The sequence below is a fragment of the Anopheles arabiensis genome, chromosome 3, assembly GCF_016920715.1.
Source record: "Anopheles arabiensis isolate DONGOLA chromosome 3, AaraD3, whole genome shotgun sequence".
NCBI lineage: Eukaryota > Metazoa > Arthropoda > Insecta > Diptera > Culicidae > Anopheles > Anopheles arabiensis.
In genome coordinates, this window is record NC_053518.1 from 90,376,241 (window position 1) to 90,395,337 (window position 19,097).

Genomic DNA, 19,097 nt, shown 5'->3' on the forward strand with positions numbered 1-19,097 from the left:
AAAAGTTACTGTGTGTGTCATCATCCTAGCAGAGAGCTTTTAAATCAAAGAGTCATTCAAGTTTCAACTTCTTCGTGGTGAAGATGTTCGGTGCTTTGGTGGTGCTAGGTTGTGCTTTGACCTTTGCTTCGGTAGCACAGTGTAGGTAGATTCGTGCCGTAGCTATTTTGGTGCTTACAAAAATACCGATTTCAAATTCTGTTATAGGTGATGATAATAATGAGTATAATTGGATGCTTCCGTACGAAAGATCTTCATTACATGGTATGCTGAAAGTAGTAGTGCTGTCAGCTTATACATGAAAACATCTTTTGCATCACTGTCTCTCACCTAATCAATTTCAGATTGTGAGGAGCGGTTCTACAAAAAAATTGATCCAATTAAAGTTGCACCAGCAGCAGGAAGCCCTGCTTACTTGCGCGAGTTTGCCCACATAGCCGCCATCGGTTGGACGAATGAAGATCAAAGTGTGCGATGGTTGTGTGGAGGATCGTTGATCTGGGAAAACTTCATTCTTACCGCGGCCCATTGCGCAGCTGACGATAAGTAAGTACCGATTGAAGATGACGAAGGATCTTATAGTTGAGATTTATCATTTTGATCACCACTTTCTTTTCGTCTGCAAAGCAATGTTCCACCAGATGTAGCTCGTATGGGAGATATCAACATCTACAGCGATGAAGACGATGAATTTGCGCAGCAATTGAAGATAGTGGAAATCATTCGCCATCCAAAACATAAATATAACTCAAATTATTACGACATTGCACTGATGAAACTCGAGAGAAATGTCACGTAAGGAAAAGACAAATGAGATGAGGAATGATCAATTTACAGTCCACTTTTTTATTTCCCAGCCTTCATAACACGGTAGCACCGACCTGTCTTTGGCTAGACGATGAGATACGCTTCCCCGAGCTGTTGGCGGCTGGATGGGGCAGAACAGGATTCGGTAAGAGGATCTAGCGAATGATGATGATGGAATTGTGTTTATATGTTACTTTTCTTTTGCAGGCGAGGATACAACAAAAACTCTGTTGAAAGTGCAGCTCGCTCCAATCACCAATGACAAGTGCTCGACACATTACCAAAGAGGTGTTCGAAAATTAGAAAACGGTCTTATGGATCATCAATTTTGTGCAGGCGATGAAAAGATGGACACTTGCCCAGTAAGTCACGAATCTTGCAATTGAGCAGCAACACATTTTTTCAATTTCTATCCTTCACTATGCCAGGGAGACTCCGGAGGGCCACTACATGTAAAACTTTTCAAAAAATGGAAGTTAGTTCCATTCCTGGTAGGAGTGACTTCATTTGGGAAAGCCTGCGGTATATCAGCGCCCGGTGTATATGTGAAGGTTTCGAAGTTCAGTGATTGGATCATTGAAACTCTTCAACGTCACGGCGAAATGGCCACACGTTTCAAGTTTGAGCCGTTGGTTTGTACCGATCGGTATTACAATTTGCGCGAATATAAGGAAGACCTTGTGAGAGTATATGAAGGTCGGGAATATTTAGACTTGTCGAATGCATACGTGAGTTCAACAATTAGTAACAACGTAGTATTTTTTCGAAGGCTGCCCTCTGTTCCTCAAGTCAATAATGCTTGCTTTGGAACACTCATCGAACCTAACGTAGTGTTAACGTTAGCTGAATGTGTTCTTGATGAGGGGAAAGTATTCTACTTTTATTTCTCTCACTTTTATTTGCCTGTTTAATGTATCATCATTTGTCAATTACAGATCAAGACCAACGCACGTGGTACTGACGAATGGAAACTTAATTAAGGTACTGGAAATCATTCCTCACCCGTCGTACAATCACTCTATTTCTCCGTTCTACAACAACATCGCTGTGATGAAACTCCAATCTTTTGGGATGATTGAACCATTTTGTGGGTGGTATGGAGATCCCAAACCAGATCAGAAGTTATTAATTACAGGAAGCAATCGTATACCGATTGAAAAGACGGAAGGTATGGTACAGCAAAGATAATAATATGGAATGTTTAATCGTGACACTAGCTCATGATTGTTTTAGAATATAATTCAACCATAATAATGACCCGAGTTTGGGATCAATCACCTAAACAATGTCGGTTAGCTCAGGAGTACTCCGATATGCTTCCAGAGGGATTGCAGAACGAGCATTTGTGCTACGAGAACCAGCCCTTCCTTGTTCCAGGCGCTTGTGATATAGTGATAGGAAGTCCAATTGAAAGAAACGGTGAAAAACGCATTTATATCGATGGCATCAATTTATTTGGTCGCGATTGTGGTTATGGTGAGCCGGCTGTAGGCATACGGCTCAGTTCACACAAAGCTTGACTCGAATCGGTCCTGCTTCCTCGGTCTAAGAGAGATCCTTTAGTGTATCTTGATCCAGATCTAGAACTTGGCGACGAATGCGAGTATGCCGATCTGACAAAAGGAATTTGTATGACTGAAAAACATTGCCCAGCCATTCACACACGACTGCAGAACAACCAACAGGTTATGTTCTGTGGAAATAGAACTGTGCTTTGTTGTCCTAACAAAGCTACCGATCCTCGAATAATTGCAATAGAAGACGAATTCAACCAGTGTGAGAATCGCTATCGTCACTTAAGAACTGATCGACAGAACGGAAGTTCTCATGCCGTGAGTAGCTCATAACGAATCGAAAAAACAAATCGTTTTATGGAAAATATGGGGTTCTTTGTAGATTGAGATAGGATGGCAAGATGATCGCAACACAACGTATGGATGTTACGGATACCTCATCAGTACACGTGGTATTGTTTCATCGGCATCCTGTTTATCGGAAAGAGCTGATCTACCTAACATTGTGCGGATTGGAGGAATCGATTCATTGGACAATTCGCGTGTTGTTCCTATTGAGAAAGTCATCATCCATCCCAACTACAATAAGGAAAGACTAGAACATAATATTGCAATAGTGAAACTCGAATCAACCGTGGATCCATCGGAGCATGTATTTCCTACGTGTCTTTGGCAGAACATTACGCACTCGCCGGTCAAGCAGCTAGTATTGGATTTTGGTACGTAAGAAATGGCTTTAGATTTATAGCAAAGTTCTTATTAATATTTGTTTTGTATACATAGCTTCCAAGCGATTCGATCCCATTCATCCGATGTACAAAAGCGACTGCGAGGCTCTTTTGAATCGAACTTTCGATGAGCATTATACCCTCTGCATGAATCCAGGAACAAAATTCTACAAAACCTTATTTTATGCTGGGGATTTACAAGTGCGACTGGCGCCAAATGTTTCTATCTCCAATACCTGCTATGAAACTGGAAGTCCTATTGTATGGAGACAGGCTCCGAATAGCACTGATAACGTAGAATATCTCGTGCATATGTACAGCCACGGAAGCTGCGATCTCAACATTCCTCGCGTAGTGACCCGTATTGCCGCGTACATCGGGTGGTTCAAAGCAGTGCTGCATTAATTGTAATGCTGCATTATGTGACCGAATGTTTTCACTCTGTGAGATCAATTAATCAGAACAATTCTTTTGCAAACATCCATCTGCTAGGCTCGGTTAAAAAAATAAACCTTTGATTAACAGTTTTCATTACCTATGTCACAATAGTTTAAATCAAAATACAAAATAAGGAAAGAAATACTTACGGTTCCCCAATTAAGTTCGATACACTTCGATTGCACTGCCTCCAACAAGCCCAGCGAAATTTGTAGCAAGGTGCGCAAATCTGCAGAACAGGATATGGGACAGGATCTGGTAGGCGGCATTGAGGACAGTGATGGCAGGAAAATTTGAGCATTCTAGCCTTTTGCTCTTTTTGAAGGTTTGATTACCCAGCGTCCGATCCTTTGATAGTTCTTCATGCTCCCAGCTTTTCCCGATCAGGCGGTGCATTTCGACGGTAAGCCTCTTCGATCCTATCTTGAAGAGCATGGCTGCTTGATGGCGCTGGCAATATCATCCGGAAATGGCACCATTACGTCTCATTACGTCTCATTACGCACCATTACGTCGCTGTGCCGCTGCTGCTGTTGTGATTTCCTTGTTCTGTCACTTGCGCCCGCCACTCCTGTCTCTGCTTCGTTTAAGCGTCCTTAGAAGTACGACATCCTCCTTTCGATCCACGCACGTCTGTAAGGGGATTTCCTTCCACATTCCGGCACATCGTGGTTTTAACGGCAAATCTGTCCCGTGTGCTTGAGCAACTGTTTGTTAGACTCTTCAAAATAGCGTTTTGCCCAGGAAGAGTAGGGCATGCTCAGTCGTTTTAGTAGATCTCAACGTTCTGACGGGTGTCATGCAGTAACATGCGCGCACGCTTCATTCTTCTCGGACCATTCCTTATGCTATTTATGTGTTAAGCGACCGATCTTTAGTTCAGTCGTCTGGAAGCACTTCCCAGAGCGCTGTTGCATGGGGTGGGTTTAGCGAAGAGTTTAAATTTACAGACAGTTTTCATACACGCAAAACGGATTTTATTGTTCAATTTTTTTTATATCTCAACATTGACTGAACAGATGTTACCAAATGCTGTAAAATTGAAATCACTGAAGCAATTGCTTGAACCACTCGATGTATGCCGCGACACGGGTCACTACGTGTGGAGTGTTCAGATCGCAGCTTCCGTGGCTGTACATATGCACGAGGTATTCTGCGTTATCAGTGCTATTCCTAACCTGTCTCCATACAATAGGACTTCCAGAATCATAGCAGCTTTTCGAGATGGAATTATCTTTTACAAGGTGGTTATTGGAGGTTGTTATCCCTGGATGCATGCAGAGGGTATAATGCTCGTCGAAAGTACGATTCAAAAGAGCCTCGCAGTCGCTTTTGTACATCGGATGAATGGGATCGTATCGCTTGGAAGCTATGTATACAAAACAAATATTAATAAGAACTTTGCTATAAATCTAAAGCCATTTCTTACGTACCAAGATCCATTACTAGCTGCTTGACCGGCGAGTGAGTAATGTTCTGCCAAAGACACGTAGGAAAGACATTCTCCGATGGATCCACGGTTGATTCCAGTTTCACTATTGCAATATTATGTTCTAGTGTTTCCTTCTTGTAGTCGGGATGGATGATGACTTTCTCAATAGGAACAACACGCGAATTGTCCAATGAATCGATTCCTCCAATCTGCACAATGTTAGGTAGATCAGCTCTTTCTGACAAACAGGATGCCGATGCTACAACACCACGAGTACTGATGAGGTATCCGAAACATCCATACGTTGTGTTGCGATCATCTTGCCATCCTATCTCAACCTACAAAGAGAATAAAGAGAAGAATAAATTGTATAAGGTTGATTACAGTAAGTTACGGTACATTGTATGCAATACTCACAGCATGCGAACTACCATTCTGTTGATCAGTTCTTAAGTGACGATAGCGCTCCTCACACTGGTTAAATTCGTTTTCAATTGCCATCATTCGAGGATCAGTAGCTTTGTTAGGACAACACACCACATTTCTATTTCCACAGAAAATAACCTGTTGGTTGTTCTGCAGTCGTGCGTTAATGTCTGGACAGCTTGGCTCAGCAGTGCAAGTTCCTTTCGTCCCATCGGCATACTCGCATTCGTCGCCAAGTTCCTGATCGGTATCAATGTGCACAAGAGTCGCATTATCACGTCGAGGGAGCAATAAAGATTCAAGCCATGCTTTGTGTGCACTGAGCCGTATGCCTACTGCCGGTTCACCATAACCACAGTCACGGCCAAGTAAATTTATTCCATCGATGTAGCCTTTATGCTCATTTATTCTTTCAATTGGACTTCCCAGTATGTTGTCACAAGTGCCAGGTACAAGGAACGGATGATTCTCATAGCACAAATGTTCACTGCGCAAACCTTGTGGTAAGAGATCTGAGTACCTCGAAGCTAGACGACATTGAACAGGTGATCGTTCCGAAACGTGGGTCATGATTTCTATACGGTTATATTCTAAAACAGATACCTTGTGTTGCGATTAGTTATTCGATAATGTTATCGTTGTTACACCACACCTTCCGTGTCTTCATTCGGTACAAAACGTTGTCCTGTGATAAGTAACTTCTGATCCGGTTTAGGACCTCCATACCATCCACAAAACGGTAGAATCGGAGCAAATGATGTCAGCTTCACAACAGCGATGTTGTTGTAGTACAGAGAAATAGAGTGATTGTACGACGGATGGATAGTGATTTCCAATACCTCGATCATTTTTCCATTTGCCAGTACCACATGCGTAGGTTTTGTTCTGTAATTTATAACAAATGAAATTTTAACCATTAGAATGCTAAAGAATCTATGAAAATAGAATACTTGCCCCTCGTCAAGAACACACTCTGCTGTAGTCAATACCACGTTCGGTTCGACCAATGTTCCGGAGCAATTGTTACCGATTGGGTCATCAACATGCTGCCTCGCAAAGCTTACGACGTAGCTGCTAACACTTTCACTCACATGTGTGTTGCTCGAATGCAACATTTTCATCACGTCCCTCTTATGGTCATGAGGAATGTAATGACGATTGGCACAAACCGTCGGTTCAAACTTGAAACGTGTGGCCATTTCGCCGTGACGTTGAAGAGTTTCAATAATCCAATCACCGAACTTCGAGACCTTCACGTATATACTTGGGTCTGAGGAATCACAGCCTAGCTCAAAAGAAGTCACGCCGACCAGAAATGAACTTAACTCTCGACCGTTGAACAGTTGCACGTACAATGGACCTCCGATGTCTCCCTGACACGGAAAATGACAGAAAGCTGTAAGATATCACTGATATTCAATGAAAACTGTAGCTTACCGGGCAGATGTCCTTATTTTTCTTGCTTGCACACAGTTGATGATCCATTAAGCCCTTTCGCACAAAAGGACTACCTTCTGGGTAGTATGTCGAGCATTTTTCGTTGCTAATCTGAACGACCGGAGCCCTTGAAAGGATCTCCGGTTTATCTTCTTCTACATAGGATAAGCAGCGTGTTAAGACAATCATCACCATAAACTAGACGGACTTACCGAATCCGACCCTACCCCAGCCTGCCGTGAATAACTCAGGGAAGCGTATCTCATCGTCCAGCCAAAGACAGGTCGGTGCTACAGTGCCATCGACGCTGGGAAATTGAAAATTGGATTGAAAAGTTGAACACACTGTGGTTCAGCCGTCCGTTACTTCCTTCCTTACGTGACATTTCGCTCCAGCTTCACCAGCGCAATATCGTAATACGTCGAGCGGAGTCGATGTTTTGGATGGCGTATGATGTCGACTATCTTCAATTGTTGCGCAAACTCATCGCTGTAGTATACTCCCACGCGAGCTACATCTGGTGGAATTTTGCTTCGTAGACGAAAATAGAACAATCATACACGACATGAGCTTAGCGATGTAATCTTTGGTCCTCTTCATGAAATACACACTCATCGTTAGCTGCACATCTTGCCGCAGTAAGGATGAAGTTTTCCCAGATCAATGAACCGCTACATAGCCATCGCACTCTGGAGCTATCTTCACTTGTCCAACCGATTTCGGCAGCATGAGGAATCCCAGAATCGTACAGTATGCGATCTTCTGCTGGTGCGTCAACTTGGGATTCAACTTGGTTGTAAAACCGCACACCACAATCTTCAACAAATCAAGCGAGACACAATAGTGTATTTTAATAAAACGCTGTGAACGGTACTGCTTTCAACATACCATCAATCGTAGATCTTTCGTACGGGAGCATCCAATCAGTTCCATTATTATCATCACCTATAACAGAATACGCAATTAGCAGCTTCGAAACGGGATTTTATGCAGCCAAATGGCGCAAACAACAATCTACCTACATTGTGCTATCGAAGCAAAAGCCAACACACAACCTAACACCACCGAAACACCGACCATCTTCCCCACAAAGAAGTTGAAACTTGAATGTCTCTTTGATTGAAACGTACGATTTTTATATGCTTCTAACATTTCAAACCAGTTCTTTCATTCTCTTCCTTCCTTCTTTTTATCCTTGCAAAAAGGAATAGAAACAAGTTTTGTTAGGACTTAATATATTTAATGTATGCGTTAGCAACCAAAATAAAGTTATTTTTCTCTTTTTGTCTCAAAAATTCTCTACAGCGTTTCTCATCTCGTACAGTGGACATATTTACTGAACTTGCCTGCGATGCCTTCAATTTTTGTTTGCGTCATTACTCAACTTCACATACTCTCATTTACAGCTAGATTGAGAGGTGGCTAATGATAATAGTGAGCTATCACTTTGAAACGCACCGCTTCCAGGCGGTCGTGCAATAACTCAACAATAGGAATGGATTTATGGAAAAATGAATGCAATCAAACCTGATTTGTTTGCCAAATCTAACATATTGTTCCAACAATCATGACATAAGATTGACTGTGTTGGCCTTGGCAGCACATAAGTTAACTGTTCTAGTGGCATTCGAAGACGAAGGGAAATTTTTAGTCATTTAAGATTATTTAGAGCTGGGCTTGAGCATTCTTGAGTGTTGAGTGTTTGAACATTCTTATTATCATGTGTTTAAACGAAAATCTCCAAACGTCCAGGGCAGCAGTTTCCATTTTTCCATTTGCACTTTTTAATCATCTTCACTTAGTCGAAATGTTATTACTATTAATGCCAAAAAACATCTCGCCTTCTTTCAGCAAACTTATCCACAGTAGTTTCGATTGCTTTAATGTTATCCTTTTGTTGGACAAGCATGCCGATCAGTGATATATTAGTATGCAAATTTAAAACAATCTCCCAACCAGCTCGGAAGTACAGTCTTTCCTCGAGTTACGCGAATAATGCGTTCCAGAGACTTTCGTGTAAGTTGTATGTCACGTTTTTCTTCCCAAATTTTGTTGACATTTGTTTTAATTGAATTTAGTACTTTTATGTACTTAATGTGTTTTAATCGAAAATGCACATAAATTTTGATGAATTCCATCGATTTAAAACTTTCAACAATCATGCAATTTATACTGCGTTTGACGATTGTTGGAGACAATTGTACTGCATTGATATACGAACTGTCAAAATTATAAATTGGCGTAAGCCGAGTGTCGCGTAACTCGAAGAAACACTGCATTTTTCACCACAGTTTGTGGCAACACTTATTTCAAAGTATATGGCTGAACGAAACTTGTTTTAGTTTTGGGTTTTTTGGGGAACCGGTTATACATGAAATAAGTTACTGTGTATACCATATTTCTATCCAGCTAGCATCCCAGCAGCGCGCTTTTCAATCAAAGATCCATTTAAGTTTCAACTTCTTCGTGGTGAAGATGTTCTGTGCTTCGGTGGTGCTGGGTTGTGTGTTGGCTTTTGCTTCAGTGGCACAGTGTAGGTAGATTGTGGCCCGTGTCGTTTGGGTGTTCCAAATCCGCCTACAGCTACGTATTCTGGATTCTATTGCAGGTGCTGATAATAATGAATATGAGAGGAATTTCCCGTACCAAAGACAGACGATTGACGGTATGTAGAAAACAGCAGCGTTGTCTGCACACAAATTACTGCGTTTTATACATTACTGTCTCTCGCATAATCTGTTGAAGATTGTGGAGAACGGTTTAACTATCTTATATTCGGCAGTCATATATTACCAGCAGGAGGAAGCCCTGCTTACTTGCGCGAGTTTGCCCACATTGCCGCCATCGGTTGGACTAATGAAGATCAAAGTGTGCGATGGTTGTGTGGAGGATCGTTGATCTGGGAAAACTTCATCCTTACTGCGGCTCACTGCGCATCTGATGATGAGTGAGCATTGAAAAAAAACTGATCAAAGATCATATTACTGAGCTCATCTTTTTCATAACCATTACCTTCTCATCCGTCAAGCAACGTTCCACCAGATGTAGCTCGTATGGGAGATATCAACATCTACAACGACGAAGATGATGAGTTCGCGCAGCAATTGAAGATAGTGGACGTCATTCGCCATCCGAAACATAAATATTACTCAAACTATTACGACATTGCACTGATGAAACTCGAGAGAAATGTCACGTAAGGAAAAGACAAATGAGATGAGGAATGATCAATTTACAGTCCTTTTTTTTATTTCCCAGCCTTCATAACACGGTAGCACCGACCTGTCTTTGGCTAGACGATGAGATACGCTTCCCCGAGCTGTTGGCGGCTGGCTGGGGCAGAACAGGATTCGGTAAGAGGATCTAGCGAATGATGATGATGGAATTGTGTTTATATGTTACTTTTCTTTTGCAGGCGAGGATACAACAAAAACTCTGTTGAAAGTGCAACTCGTTCCGATCAACAATGAAAAGTGCTCGACATACTACCAAAAAGGAGATCGAAAATTAGAAAACGGCCTTATGGATCATCAGCTCTGTGCAGGAGACGAAAAGATGGACACTTGCCCTGTAAGAAATAGTTTTCATTGCTTACCAGTAACACAATCAAATTTGTATACTTAACCGTAACAGGGAGACTCCGGTGGACCACTGCACGTAAAACTGTTCGATGGTTGGAAATTAACTCCATTCCTGGTAGGAGTGACCTCGTTTGGGAAAGCCTGCGGTGTATCAGCGCCCGGTGTATACGTGAAGGTTTCGAAGTTCGGTGATTGGATCATTGAAACACTTCAACGTCACGGCGAAATGGCCACAAGTTTCATGTTTGAACCGATGGTTTGTGCTGATCGTTATAATAATTTGCGCGAATATAAAGAAAACTTGGTGTATAAAGTGAATTTACAGGAATATATAGAGTGGTCGAACATTTACGTCAGTAGCAGTATAAGCAATTTTACCGTTAAATTAAGTAGGCAGTACACAAATGATTCAGTTAGTAGCAATTGCTCCGGAACACTAATGGAACCGAACGTGGTGTTAACTACAGCTGAATGTGTTCTTGACGAGAGGCAAGTAATCGTCTTTTAGCGACTAATGTTGTGGCATTTGAATGTTTATTGTATCATTTATTATCAATTACAGAGCAAGACCAACGCATGTTGTACTGGCGAATGGAAAAAAGATCGAGGTGTCGGAAATCATCGTCCATCCGTCGTACAATTCTTCTATTTCTCCGTACTACAACAATATCGCTGTCGTGAAGCTGACATCGTTTGCTCCGATTCTACCGTTTTGTGGATGGTATGGAGATCCCAAACCTGGACGGAAGTTATTAATTACTGGACAACAACTTATACCGAATGAGGAATCCAACGGTATCATACAGCACCATTAATGCTTTTGAAGATCTCATTTCCAAATACAAACTCTTTTTTGTTTTAGACCATACTGAAATCATGACTCGAGTCTGGGAACGATCCTCTCAAAAGTGTCGGCTAGCTCAGAAGTACTCCGATCTCCTTCCACAAGGATTGCAACACGAGCATTTGTGCTTTCAGAATCAGCCTTTTCTTGTCCCTGGCTCGTGTAACGCAATGTCAGGCAGCGCAATCGAACAAGAATACGGCGACGAAAAGATTTATATTCATGGAATCAATTTATTTGGCCGAGATTGTGGTTACGGTGAGCCTGCTGTAGGCATAAGGCTCAGTGCACACAAAGAATGGCTTGAATCGGTACTCCTGCCACACTTAAAAAGCGAGTCGCTTGTGTATATTGATCCTGATCTGGAACTTGGCGATGAGTGCGAGTATGCCGATGGGACGAAAGGCATTTGCGAAGCTAAACAAAGCTGCCCAGCCATTCACACACGACTGCAGTACAAACAACAGATTTCCTTCTGCTCAAATGGGACTGTTGTTTGTTGTTCTAACAAAGCTACCAATTCTCGAATGATGGCAATAGAAAAAGAAATCAACGAGTGTGAGGAGCGCTATCGTCACTTGAGAACTGATCAATACAATGAAAGATCGCATGCCGTGAGTACCATGTAATGCACTGAAAACAGCTCACTTTAATTGATTACTACATTTTTAGGTTAAAATAGGATGGCAAGATGAACGCAACACAACGTATGAATGTTACGGATACCTCATCAGTACACGTGGTGTTGTATCGTCGGCATCCTGCTTGTTGAAAAGAGCTGATCTACCCAACATTGTACGCCTAGGAGGATTCGATTCATTGGACAATTCGCGTGTTATTCCTATTGAACGTGTGATCATCCATCCCAACTACGAGAAGGCAAAACAACAGCACAGTATAGCAATAGTGAGACTGGAAACAGCAGTGGATCCAACGGAAAACGCATTTCCTACGTGTCTTTGGCAGAACATTACTCATTCGCCGAAAGACCAGATAGTAATGGATTTAGGTACGCCAGCAACCAAACGAGTTGGACAACAGCATTTTATTTATTTCATTTTTTTTTTTTCATACATAGCATCTAGTTCCATCGATCTCCTTAATCCGTTGTATAAAAGTGACTGCGAAGCTCTTTTGAATCGTACGTTCGATGAGCATTATACCCTCTGCATGATATCCGGACTTCGAATGTTCAACGCCCTGCAGTATCACGATGATTTACAGATGCACTTTGAACCATTGGATGTTATCTCAAACAACTACCTGGAAGCTGGAAGTCCGATCGTATGGAGAAATCGTTTGAATGACGTAAATTATCTCGTACACATGTACAACCACGGTAGCTGCGATCTCAACATACCGTGCATAGTGACCCGTATTACCCCGTACATCGAGTGGTTCAAGGAAGTACTGCAGTAAACTGCAGTTTGTAAAGTGGAACAAGTGCAAGTGCAGGAAGTGGAACAGTACTGATGAATTAATTAATAAAAAATGGCATTACTAAAGTTGAAAAAATCGTTAATTTTTGAACCATTTTACAGGGTTTTCCAGGGGTTCTCATAGTTGTGGGACACTTCCTTGACTCTTTCTAATAGGAAGTGAACTTCTTATGGTGATAATTGGACTCTATGGTACCCTTTTTAGACTGGCTCCTTCGAAATTCCAGGTGGATTTGTTCAACAAGGATGGTATAGAGTCCAATTCCTATTACATTAAGTTCATTTCAGGGAAGAAAGAGTCAATAAAGTGTACCATAGCTAGTAGAACTCCTAGAAAACCCTGTAACGGGCTAGTTTAAATGTTCGTTCGAATGTTCGTCTGTAGGACAGGCATTTTCAATATTTGTAGAAGAACGGATAAACTACTGCAAAATATTTTGTCGAAGGCAGTTCGTTAATTCACTTGAAAGAACTGAGCGAACTGAACAGTTTTGGGGTATACCGTGCGATCAAGGTTCTGCTTTGGATTTCTCGGCCTTTGGATCCAGGCACGGCATATGATCAGCATCGTGCACAGATAAGTGGGTTAGATAAGGGAAATTTTGCAAAACCGGTAATTTATCCAAAAAATATTGATTTCTTATTTTGACCGTTGCATACAGCTTGTCAACCACTGTGCACGCGTTGCGGGTTGCGAGTATTCAATTCGCCTGTATATCCGCTGAGTTTTTGCGCACACGGGGCGTTCGTGATGTATTCCAGGGCCATAATTATTTTCCCAACGTCGTCTCCTGCTCTCCCCGAGCCGCAATGATGGGTGATTTTTGACAGCTCTACGGTGACATCCCCCGAAATGCTATTTCGCGGGGGAACTCAGTGGTACTCAAGTTGAAGCCATCTTGGGCACTCAATTTCCATCATGGCTGCCGCTAGTTCAAAAAAACGACAGTTGGTATAAAAAAAATGCTCTAGTGCAAAAAAACATAGTCTTACCTACCCCCCATCTTTTTGCACTTTTGCTTTTATACGTTGCATATGTGCTTTATCTCTTTCACACAAGTAGGCACACATAGGCCCCACCGTGACGTCATATTCACCCCATCAAGCATGACCTGTCTATATGTGCCGACTGTTAATTCTGCATTGTTCTGTTCTACCGCATTTGAATTCTGTGAATAGAGGAAATTTTGTTAAGGTATTTTTTATCAAGAGGCATACTTACGAAAACTCCACTCCGTACCGGCTCTGTGACTGTCCAGAAGCTTATACGCTCAGGTAAGTTGATGAGATGCTTTCAATCATGTTAGAATCTAATATTAATCAAACGCCAACGTAACAATTATCTTTTTAGGAAAATGCAAAACATTTATCATGATCATCGATATGCAACATTCGCATCACAGCCGATTCTGGAAACCGAAATGATGGAAATTAGCACCTCCAATCCATCGGATTTATCTGCTCCACCGTCTGTTCCATCGGTCGTCCCCGCTGTTATTCTTGATTCGACATTCTTGGCTGTCGCATCGTCACCACCACCTATATTCGTTTCGTCAGATATGTTGACCATCCCATCGTCACCGCCACCCATCACTGATGTTTCCGGTACAGTTCTTTTCGGTGGATCTATGCCCAGTTCGTCAGGTGGATCCATGCCGGGACAGCGATCCTCCTCCGGACCGTCATTGTTGACCATCTCATCGTCACCGCCACCCATCTGTGATGTTTCCGGTAAGTTTCTTTTCGATGGATCTATGCCCGGTTCGTCAGCCATACCGGGACAGAAATCCTCTTCCGGACCGTCATTGTTGACCATCCCATCGTCACCGCCACCCATCACTGATGTTTCCGGTACAGTTCTTTTCGGTGGATCTATGCCCAGTTCGTCAGGTGGATCCATGCCGGGACAGCGATCCTCCTCCGGACCGTCATTGTTGACCATCTCATCGTCACCGCCACCCATCTGTGATGTTTCCGGTAAGTTTCTTTTCGATGGATCTATGCCCGGTTCGTCAGCCATACCGGGACAGAAATCCTCTTCCGGACCGTCATTGTTGACCATCCCATCGTCACCGCCACCCATCACTGATGTTCTCGGTACATTTCTTTTCAAAGGATCTCTGCCCAGTTCGTCAGCCATGCCGGGACAGCGATCCTCTTCCGGACCGTCATCCTCGCCCAGTCTGACGTCTGTACCTGGTTCATCTTCATCATCCGGCGCGTATAATAATTCACTTGATAAAAAAGTGGACATTCTTATAAAACTATCGAAGCAGACTGCGGCTGAGGTCAAAATTATGTTTAATGCAATGAATCCGAGAGCTGGGACAACCTCACGCAATACAGCCATCACTGCCATTGAAACAAAAGAAGAGTTAGAAGCCTTTAATGCTAACTTAGAGGTTAATACGTATATGGCTGAGATGCTATGCTCGCTTTTGTATGCAATTGACCATATAAAATATGTTAAAGAAAGACTTGACAAAATAATAGATCTATTGTTTACTAGGGAATTTCTTTCAAAATGTAGTTGGTCAGGGATTGGTCGTCCCAATCAAAAAGTCGCATTTGCTGCGTTTGAAAATGTATTCGTTTTAATCAAATTTGCTGGAGGAAACAAATTTCTTCAATTGAATGACGACTACGTGAAGAAGATTTTAGTGAGTAAAATGGATCATGGGAAGGGAAGAAATGAAACAAAAACGTTGCGGGAAATCGTTTCACTTAGAAGCTTAGAATATTATAAGTAAATTTGTAAAGATTCACAGAAATATAAAAAAATGTAAACAATTATTAATCAATGAAATCAAGTAATACATTTATTTATGAACCAAATTTAGTAACATATAAAAAGTTCCTCCATCCCTATTAGTTTATAATTGTGAAGCAATACATCTGCATTCTTCAATTATAATCCAGCTAGCACCACGAGGAGGTTGGGATAGGAGTTAAAGATACGCATGAAGTATCTTAGCATTTGCTAGCCAGCTGAAAAAGAAAAATAATACAAACAAAATTTTTAATATTGAAAAAAGCTCCTCTTTGCCTATTTCTATTGCACTATCTAACTAGCTAGCTACTCTTGAAACGTGTGCGTTAAAGGACTAAAATGAAAAGATACTCCTCCATCTAACGATATCGCTACAAACTTACATTTAACATCCCTAACATTTATCCTAACTATTTCAGATGATAAATCATCTACGCTAGCTATGTAATTAAATATTACTTCTGAACTACATGGATACGTGAAAGCTGCCCTTTTCTTTAAAATCTGGTGCCCCTCAATAACGAACGTTCCTGATAATTCGGTTGCCCTGATGTAACGAACTATTTCATTATTTCTTGTTAAAAACCATGCGTTTCTATTTCCCTGTCTTAAAACAAAATCTGACCTCACGTGTAATATTGCCTCTTCCTGTCTTAATTTTATATATGGATAAGTTAATTTTGTTTTCTGTGTACTTGTTTCAATTCTACTAAGTTCGCCTATCCTACCTACGACTTGGCTCAAGCAATTATTCCCTGTCCTGACAAATCTTTTAATTTGCTGATATTTGTTTTCGGCTGGGAACGTTGAAATTGTTGGAAGGGGTCCGATATTTTCTACATCTTCTTGTACATGCAATAGAGTATGAACATTGTAAGTCATAAACTTACGGTCATAAATTGAACTAAATTCTGAAACAAATTGATCTAATAATGACCCTGCGTACTTCCAATAGTCTTGATAAATTTTAGAGGAAAACATTGTAATACCTACAACCAACAGTTTAAAATGGTGATATGCCCTGTCACTTATTCTGCCTTTTAGAAGAGGAACGCTGATGTGATGTAGGAAGGTTCGGTATTCGGACGCCTTCCAAAATTTTAAACATTTAAGGGACCTTACTGCTCTCTGAAATTCTGCCGGTAATTTAATTTGAACTAGAAGCCCTGAAATTTCATCCTGCTCATCTAAATTCCATTTCTCGTTTATAAAACATCCTGTCGTAAAACCTATCACTAATTTCCTCAACACTCCATAATATACTAAATGTAAATCGTCCGAAGTAGGTAGTCTTAATACTATGTTTAAGTGTTTAATATCTAACAACGGCGATGGGCGTATCTGATGTCCTATGGAGTAATCTCCATTTCTAAATTCTTCGTTCGTTCGTGCTTCTGCTGTTCCCTCGAAGATCATCCTTCCCATGTAGCTTCTACCCAAAATTTTGCATTTATGGCATCCTTGTATGCCATTGTGGTTTTTAACACCTAAAATCGATGGAATACAATGTTAATGTGTTAGATATCTTTCCTTTTCATGAAATCGTACAATCGTGAATACTTACATTTGATGAACGCTCTAGCAGGGGCGTCTGCAAGTATCGCTCTTAGTGAGATGGAAATACGTTTTCCATTTATAACTACTCCGTTGTCCTGGACATCATTTATTTCTGTTACCAGACGGCGCAGATAATCCTCTGCATTATCCGGTTTAGAAGTTCCACAAAATATTCCAATAGTCATTATTGGAACGTCAGGAATACCATGCAGCTGCATCAAAATGGGCCAGAACTGGGTAGTTCCGCTATTATGCAGAGGAATACCATCCATAGAAATATTCAATTCAAATGAATCTACAGGAGGCGGAGTAGTGCTGAAATAAACAAAAACATTAATGGCTAGTAAAATAAGGTAACAGTTGAATTGATGTTACTACCGAAACTGTTCTTTCAGAGATTTATCTATTCCTTTGTACCACATTTGTCCACCAGCCAAATTTTCAATTTCTTTTCCCACGCCAACAGGAGTCTTCAGAAATGTCCTGGAATCTTTAGGAACATAAAAATCAGTTGTTTTTAGTATTGCTTCTAAGAAATCATTAATAGCGGCATGCGTGATTTGATGTTTCAGAGCCCACAATCGCATCGTTTCAACAAATACTTGATTCTTGTGGGCTCTATCAAATTCACTATACTCATCCTGATCTTCAATGTCGCTTTCGTCCGACATTTGGTGGCAGCTGTGATCGTCCTCTTCTTCTTCCAACCATTCAACAAATTGTTCCTCATCATGGGAGTCATTCAACACATCAGGTTGAGATATGCAAAGGCGGTAGATACGGACGTCCTCATCATCTTCCAACCATTCAATTGATGGATCTTCATCAAAGCATACGTTTGATATATCCGGTTGACCTGTGTAAAGTAAACGCAATAAAATAAATATAATAAAATTTGATATATTAATTAAGTCAAGATTTAAAAAATATCCGAAAATTCACCCTTATATTAAGAAATTCTACTTGAATGGCTCTAATCAGACCTTCTAATTATCTGGCGAATTTTAAATTTCAGTCATGTAACAACTAAGTAAGAGAAAAGCAGGGAGGATGCTCATTTTGGTTACTTGTTTGTGCCTCTTTTATGTCAGCGGTGGGGGAGGGGGCTAAGGGTCTGAGAGGCTAAATTAATTCAAGAGGATATCATCACGCATAGGGTGCCTCTTTGATGACGGCAGCAGCTAACACTAAAATAAATTAACATACTTTCTCCGAGGTCTCCTTATTCTATTTGGCGAAACGTCCTACGCGGACATACCGGGCTTTTCAGGTTCTCGAGACTTATTCACTACCAAGCAAACGGATTGTCATTCCGTGGGATGGGGGGTCAAATGAGGCTTAAAATCACGACGGGCATGCTGTTAAGTTGTGCAGGCTGACGATCGTCCCCGTGACCCCTAAATTCCCCTTGGAAAGCATTGAGCATCGTTCTAATAAAGTAGTTTTCTCTATTGGTTGGTGGATTGCACCGTCCCACACACTACACATTTGTGCAATTAACTATCGTATGATAGCTTGCACAATTCACTACTTTCACTGCACTATAGTAAAAACTATAGCACCAAATGTACTCACCATGAACTTCCTGGCTTGAAGTCGATATAGAAGCTGTTGCTAAATTGTTTTCTGCTTCCCATTCCTGTTCCAAACGCGTCCATATTGCTTTGCCGGTTGTATATTTTTTCCGAATGGTATGTACTTGTTGGGCCTTATCCATGATGATAATAACCTAAAAATAAACAAATAAAACAAAATTGTGCCGCAAAATCACGAATTGTGCTTGCAACGCAAAGAAAATTGGGTTGTATTTCTTTATTGGTCAAATAAAGAAGGGTTTTCAATGCGTTTTTGGCAGTAATGCGTGCTGATGCGTTAAGAGTGATTATAAAAATCGGTTTGTTTTGGCGCTTTTCTATTTTGTTTACTTTTTCTCACGTCACATACGAATTTGGCAACCATTCTTCCACCCCGCATCCAGGCGCTTCATACGTCTCGGCCTGTTGTCTGCCAAAATGACATTCGAAGCAGGCTCATGTGCTATCTCTTTCCCTCATTTCCTTCAGAAGTCGCTCAGCTCTGCGGCTCGGGTCTTGAGAAATTCCAGAAAATGTGTAAAATCTTAAC

General features: G+C 41.3%; 5 protein-coding genes across 10 annotated transcripts; 3 read left to right on the plus strand and 2 right to left on the minus strand.

Moving 5' to 3' along the window:
* The first annotated feature begins 50 nt into the window (after nt 1–50).
* On the plus strand, nt 51–3,560 carry LOC120904572 (serine protease snake-like). Its single transcript, XM_040314663.1, has 10 exons — nt 51–141; nt 208–264; nt 345–546; nt 628–795; nt 858–952; nt 1,015–1,169; nt 1,236–1,975; nt 2,041–2,639; nt 2,704–3,040; nt 3,105–3,560. Exons 1-7 carry the CDS (start codon nt 84–86, stop codon nt 1,716–1,718), a joined length of 1,218 nt encoding a protein of 405 aa, XP_040170597.1. The 5' UTR covers nt 51–83; the 3' UTR covers nt 1,719–1,975; nt 2,041–2,639; nt 2,704–3,040; nt 3,105–3,560.
* An 897-nt stretch (nt 3,561–4,457) lies between these two features.
* LOC120902233 lies at nt 4,458–7,897 on the minus strand. The gene is made up of 11 exons (XM_040310806.1): nt 7,805–7,897; nt 7,671–7,727; nt 7,394–7,598; nt 7,161–7,313; nt 6,995–7,089; nt 6,783–6,937; nt 6,300–6,718; nt 5,998–6,230; nt 5,337–5,935; nt 4,921–5,257; nt 4,458–4,856 (listed from the first exon to the last, which is right to left on the minus strand). Exons 1-11 carry the CDS (start codon nt 7,860–7,862, stop codon nt 4,534–4,536), a joined length of 2,634 nt encoding a protein of 877 aa, XP_040166740.1. The 5' UTR covers nt 7,863–7,897; the 3' UTR covers nt 4,458–4,533.
* A 1,360-nt stretch (nt 7,898–9,257) lies between these two features.
* Nucleotides 9,258–12,745, plus strand: LOC120904463. The gene is made up of 11 exons (XM_040314468.1): nt 9,258–9,315; nt 9,391–9,447; nt 9,528–9,729; nt 9,811–9,978; nt 10,041–10,135; nt 10,198–10,352; nt 10,416–10,852; nt 10,926–11,158; nt 11,226–11,821; nt 11,880–12,216; nt 12,286–12,745. The coding sequence occupies exons 1-11, from the start codon at nt 9,258–9,260 to the stop codon at nt 12,624–12,626; spliced, it is 2,679 nt and encodes an 892-aa protein (XP_040170402.1). The 3' UTR covers nt 12,627–12,745.
* A 707-nt stretch (nt 12,746–13,452) lies between these two features.
* Nucleotides 13,453–15,416, plus strand: LOC120901680 (proline-rich receptor-like protein kinase PERK8). Of its 6 annotated transcripts, none has more exons than XM_040309819.1 (5): nt 13,453–13,594; nt 13,707–13,921; nt 13,998–14,377; nt 14,504–14,623; nt 14,762–15,416. In XM_040309819.1, exons 2-5 carry the CDS (start codon nt 13,767–13,769, stop codon nt 15,394–15,396), a joined length of 1,290 nt encoding a protein of 429 aa, XP_040165753.1. In that variant the 5' UTR covers nt 13,453–13,594; nt 13,707–13,766; the 3' UTR covers nt 15,397–15,416. The 6 variants fall into 6 exon arrangements, with proteins under 6 accessions (XP_040165753.1, XP_040165754.1, XP_040165752.1 ...); XM_040309820.1 differs by having other exon boundaries at nt 13,710–13,921; XM_040309818.1 differs by lacking the exon at nt 13,453–13,594 and having other exon boundaries at nt 13,620–13,921.
* Nucleotides 15,417–15,637: 221 nt separating this feature from the next.
* LOC120904611 lies at nt 15,638–19,054 on the minus strand. Its single transcript, XM_040314739.1, has 4 exons — nt 18,549–19,054; nt 17,352–17,829; nt 16,981–17,288; nt 15,638–16,903 (listed from the first exon to the last, which is right to left on the minus strand). Exons 1-4 carry the CDS (start codon nt 18,688–18,690, stop codon nt 15,723–15,725), a joined length of 2,109 nt encoding a protein of 702 aa, XP_040170673.1. The 5' UTR covers nt 18,691–19,054; the 3' UTR covers nt 15,638–15,722.
* Nucleotides 19,055–19,097: the final 43 nt, after the last annotated feature.

Coding starts and splice junctions, on each gene's coding strand:
- LOC120904572 (XM_040314663.1), top strand. CDS start 84: ATGTTCGGTGCTTTGGTGGTGCTAGGTTGTGCTTTGACCTTTGCTTCG. Junction 142..207: donor CTTTGCTTCGGTAGCACAGT/GTAGGTAGATTC, acceptor ATTCTGTTATAG/GTGATGATAATAATGAGTAT. Junction 547..627: donor CATTGCGCAGCTGACGATAA/GTAAGTACCGAT, acceptor TCGTCTGCAAAG/CAATGTTCCACCAGATGTAG.
- LOC120902233 (XM_040310806.1), bottom strand. CDS start 7,862: ATGGTCGGTGTTTCGGTGGTGTTAGGTTGTGTGTTGGCTTTTGCTTCG. Junction 7,314..7,393: donor AGATGTGCAGCTAACGATGA/GTGTGTATTTCA, acceptor TCGTCTACGAAG/CAAAATTCCACCAGATGTAG. Junction 6,231..6,299: donor GAGTGTGTTCTTGACGAGGG/GCAAGTATTCTA, acceptor TATAAATTACAG/AACAAAACCTACGCATGTGG.
- LOC120904463 (XM_040314468.1), top strand. CDS start 9,258: ATGTTCTGTGCTTCGGTGGTGCTGGGTTGTGTGTTGGCTTTTGCTTCA. Junction 9,730..9,810: donor CACTGCGCATCTGATGATGA/GTGAGCATTGAA, acceptor TCATCCGTCAAG/CAACGTTCCACCAGATGTAG. Junction 9,979..10,040: donor AAACTCGAGAGAAATGTCAC/GTAAGGAAAAGA, acceptor TTTATTTCCCAG/CCTTCATAACACGGTAGCAC.
- LOC120901680 (XM_040309819.1), top strand. CDS start 13,767: ATGTGCCGACTGTTAATTCTGCATTGTTCTGTTCTACCGCATTTGAAT. Junction 13,922..13,997: donor CCAGAAGCTTATACGCTCAG/GTAAGTTGATGA, acceptor TTATCTTTTTAG/GAAAATGCAAAACATTTATC. Junction 14,378..14,503: donor ACCCATCTGTGATGTTTCCG/GTAAGTTTCTTT, acceptor TTTCCGGTACAG/TTCTTTTCGGTGGATCTATG.
- LOC120904611 (XM_040314739.1), bottom strand. CDS start 18,690: ATGGATAAGGCCCAACAAGTACATACCATTCGGAAAAAATATACAACC. Junction 17,830..18,548: donor TTCAAGCCAGGAAGTTCATG/GTGAGTACATTT, acceptor TACTTTACACAG/GTCAACCGGATATATCAAAC. Junction 16,904..16,980: donor TGCTAGAGCGTTCATCAAAT/GTAAGTATTCAC, acceptor CATCGATTTTAG/GTGTTAAAAACCACAATGGC.